The 4,287-nt window shown below is 43.8% G+C and overlaps 1 protein-coding gene across 1 annotated transcript; it reads right to left on the minus strand.

The window, feature by feature from the left end:
* Positions 1-1,480: 1,480 nt before the first annotated feature.
* On the minus strand, positions 1,481-3,774 carry LOC117538637. The gene is made up of 2 exons (XM_034204506.1): positions 3,205-3,774; positions 1,481-2,920 (listed from the first exon to the last, which is right to left on the minus strand). The coding sequence occupies exons 1-2, from the start codon at positions 3,341-3,343 to the stop codon at positions 2,355-2,357; spliced, it is 705 nt and encodes a 234-aa protein (XP_034060397.1). The 5' UTR covers positions 3,344-3,774; the 3' UTR covers positions 1,481-2,354.
* Between the last annotated feature and the right edge of the window lie 513 nt (positions 3,775-4,287).

Genomic DNA, 4,287 nt, shown 5'->3' on the forward strand with positions numbered 1-4,287 from the left:
GAATGGAAGCATAACCCTATAGGCTTCTGTATGCACACACCATATCTATATATAAAAAGATGCTAATAAAATAGCTAGATGGAATAGTTATGTTTACACATGTAACTGTATATATTTAAAGCACTTCATTGAACAATCACTTGAAAGTTGAACTGTGATAATTGCATGTCATTTTATAACCTTTTTCTGCTTTTATTGTAAGAAAGGTGCTATACAAATAATTAATAAAAGTTGTGTCTTTCTCCCCTTACCCCCCCTTTCTATCCAGGTGCCTGTGAGTTCAGTCCCGAAGCTCTCACTGGTGGCATGATGCAGTTGAGACCTGGACTGACAGGCAATGGCAGAAGAACTTCCGCATGAAAAGGACCACTTTCTTGCACTTATGTGACCTCCTGCGGCCAAGTCTAATAAGGAACAACACCCGCTACCGCCAACCGATCCCTGTGGAGCTGCGGGTTGCCATTTGTTTGTAGAGGCTGGCCACTAACCTGGAGTTCAGGTCCCTCTCCCACCTTTTTGGGATAGGAATATAAACAGCCTGTTTGATCACCCAAGAGGTAACAACGGCCATTAATAACACCATGGGTAAGATGTTAATTAAAGTTCCAACTGCAGCACAGCTGAGAGCCGTCATGCAAGCCTTCCGGGACAAATGGCACTTCCCACAAGTTGTTGGAGCTATTGATGGTACTCATATTGGGATCCTGGCTCAGAGTGACACCCCTGCCGACTATTATAACTGCAAAGGTTATAACTCCTCACTCTACCGTGACACATGATGAATTGGAAATGGGGGACCCTGATGTAAACAAGACGAAAGTCTTTCTCTGGTCTGCATCCCCTTAACAATTGTATGTTTTGAGCTGTACTGTACTGTACCCAATATACAAGCTGTTAATAAACGTTTCAATCAATCAATCAAACCGCCGTGCTCAAGCTGGAACCCTGTTGCCTGAGTGGACTGAAACATTCGAAGGGGTGGATGTGCCTCTTGTTATCCTGGGGGATTCCGCTTACCCTCTTCTCCCATGGCTCATGAAGCCCTATCCTACGGGAAGAGGCGTTACTGTTGAACAAGTCCAGTTCAACCACCGGCTTAGTCAGGCGAGGATGATAGTTGAGAGAGCATTTGGGAAACACAAGGGTAGGTGGAGGTGCCTGCTCAAAATAAATGACACACACGTCACTTTTGTCAGCAGAACAATAATGGATGGATCCATACATTGATGAGCAAGAGGCAGTTTTTGGAAGGGTTGGGAAGGCTGGTCAGGATGGAGCTGAGGATGCTGCAGCAGCACAGCAGAATAAGGCCCATGCTGGCCGAGACATTAGAAATTCTATGTGTGCCTATTTTGCCAGAATTTAGAAACAAGAGGAGGTTAGATAAAAAGAGGTGTCGAGATGAGAGGAGAAAGAAAGTAAGGAGGGGGAGGGAAGTGAGGAGGTGAGGTCGGAGGAGGACAGGTCAGGAAAGCAGGAGTGAAGGGATTTGGTTTATTTTGTTCAAGATTGCACTTACAGTATAACTTTGTTATTGTTCGATGTTTGTTACTTGTTTTAAATGATGTATAGATATTGTCACATAATATACTGCATAAGCATAATGTACAATGTGAAAGATACTGCATGTTCTGTAATGAATCTCCATTGACCTCATTAATGTGACACTCATTACAATAAAAGAAAGTACTTTGAGTTATTGGCCATACTTTTTTTTAACATACTGTAAACTCCACACAAATGTACTGTATCTAAAATACAATTTGTATTTGGAAGTGCACAAACATTTTGCTCCAAATGCAAGAAATATTTGGGGCCAAGTGCAAAAATGTCAGACTTTGCTACAGTATAAAAACAACTGCTATACTGCAAACAATACTACAAACAGGTAGTAAGATATGTAGCCAATCTTTGACACAAGATATCAAATATATCAAATATATATTTATACAAAAATAGGCACCCCATATTGAGGTAGAACAATGCATAATCATTAAATAATAAATACTTCTCAATTCAAAAAAGTAAAAAGGTGCACAGTCACAGTTTCAGTGCTTAGAGGTAACAGTTCAAAAGGCAGAATATTTCAATAACACATTTTTTTTAAGCAGCAGCTTTTCAACTTGGCACAACATTTAGCCACCTCACAATAGTTGCAAACTAGGACGAGTTGCGTTTCTACTCAGTTAAAGGACATTTTTGGAACATCATTTCCTTCTTTAACGGTTATAGTCAGAGGTATGATGTGTTGGCAGTCAGGCTCTTGGTTGACAGGTGGAGATGAGTGGGTAGAAGTGGCAGTAGGCATTGCTGATGGAGCAGGTATGGATGGTGGAGAGGGCCTGAAGAGTGGGTTATGTATGAAAGGAGGAGTGAGCATGGATGAGTTGTGGGGCATCGAATTTGGGGGCATAGCATGTTGTGTGGGCATCGGGGCCATAGCATGTTGTGTGGGCATCGGGGCCATGTTGTGTGGGCATCAGGGGCATGGAGTAGCCTATATATGCTGTGTGACCTTGCATTGACATCCAGTTGGGCATATGTGTTTGTGATGTTTGACATGACATGGTACTTATGACATTGCCAATAAGCTGCATGAACATTCTGTTGTTCTTCTGACTTTGCTTCTGCAAGGCCTTGAATCTCCGTTCTTCAGCTTCCTGTTGTGCCCGTAAAAACGTCTCAAAATGTGCTGACTCCTGCCTCTGGTGAGTCTGCTCAGCTTCCATCAGTGCATTCACCTCTCTCATTTGCTCAGCTATTACACTGAGAACTGTACTGGCCTGTCCAGTCTTTGCTTTTTCCCCCCTGGAATTAGCACCAGGAATAACCCATCTTGTTCCTGGCTGCTGACTCTGATCCTGGTCTGTGCTCTGCTCAGAGGGCTGTCCACTGTCATTGGGGTTGTCTCCAGCTCCAACTGTTAACAGTGAGATATTAGGATCATTATGTTCAGAGGATTCGTTAGTTGAGGAGTTAGGCATATGGCTGATGTAGGTAATGTTCATAAGATTTCATAATTACACTTCACACACTTTTCTAGTAATTATTTCATAAGCAGCTTTATAGCCTTCACAATGGCTTGCTTATTAATATGTATTTTTTTTATAGTGGGCTTACCAGTCAGCTCATCCCCCAAGTCAAAAGGACAGATAAAAAGGCCTGTACACCGGCAGCATAAATAACAGTTTACAGTAAACGTACCATTGTTATCAGAGTCCTCGGCATCCGCGGAGTAACTGCGGCTAGTATCCGCCTTAGCAGTCCCGGCATCGGCAGTGGAGCTTAGGCTCCCCTCGTCAGGTGACTTATCCACCTCTTCCTCCGCATAGGACTCGACCATATCTACGGGGCTCACTATGGGTCTTGTGTTCAAGATACTGTCGAGATCCTCATACCAAATAAATGCTTCTTTGATACTTGGGGAGCTGCCGCTCTTCTGCAGCGCGTCGCGCACTTTTATGTATTGTTGTCGTCGTGTTTTCACTTTTATACGACACTGTTCAACACTCCGGTTAAATCCAAGTTGCTTCAGTCTGTCGCTAAAGATTTTGAACACCTCCGCGTTTTTATGAACCTTCTCCAACAGTTGAGAAATGTTCTCCTCTGCCCAGATATTCAGAAGGCATCTGTGTTCCTCATAGCTCCACGGCCGCTCATTTTTCCACCATTTGCAATCCTCTCCTCCACAACAGGAAATGACGCGCAAATACTACGCTTCCTATGTTTTGGTTCGGACTGCGTTCACACCAGCAATGAACCGCTCCAGAGCAAGCAAGCTTTCTGAGACCACCTATTTTAGCGGACCAGAGTCCGGTTGTTTAGTTCACATCAGAGGTCTCGGATTGTGTTCACACCGACCCAAATGAACCGCACCAAGCGGCTAAACGCACCAGGGTTCGATTCAACCGGACTATACAAGCATACATGCCAACCATGGGCGTCGCCTGGGGTAGGGATGTTTTTTCTTTAGCCCCGGACAACTTCTCCCTCAATAATATAATACATTAACCTACTTTACCTATAGGACAGACGGCAGGAATGTCATTTCCCATGTTCAGTGAATGCAACACAGAGGCAAGACGACGCCACCAGACCAATCAGAGAGTTGCATGGACATAAACGTGTTTTATTGGCTGACAGGTACGTACCTCTCCTCTGTGACAATGTTTACACTTTAAACTGTCAGCCCCGGACGCGGAGATTCTGAAGATGGACATTAGACATTTCTTTAATAAAAAAGACGGCAATTCTCAAGTGGTGGCTCACACAACAACCCCAGAGCCA

The sequence above is a fragment of the Gymnodraco acuticeps genome, unplaced genomic scaffold (assembly GCF_902827175.1).
Source record: "Gymnodraco acuticeps unplaced genomic scaffold, fGymAcu1.1, whole genome shotgun sequence".
Taxonomy (NCBI): domain Eukaryota; kingdom Metazoa; phylum Chordata; class Actinopteri; order Perciformes; family Bathydraconidae; genus Gymnodraco; species Gymnodraco acuticeps.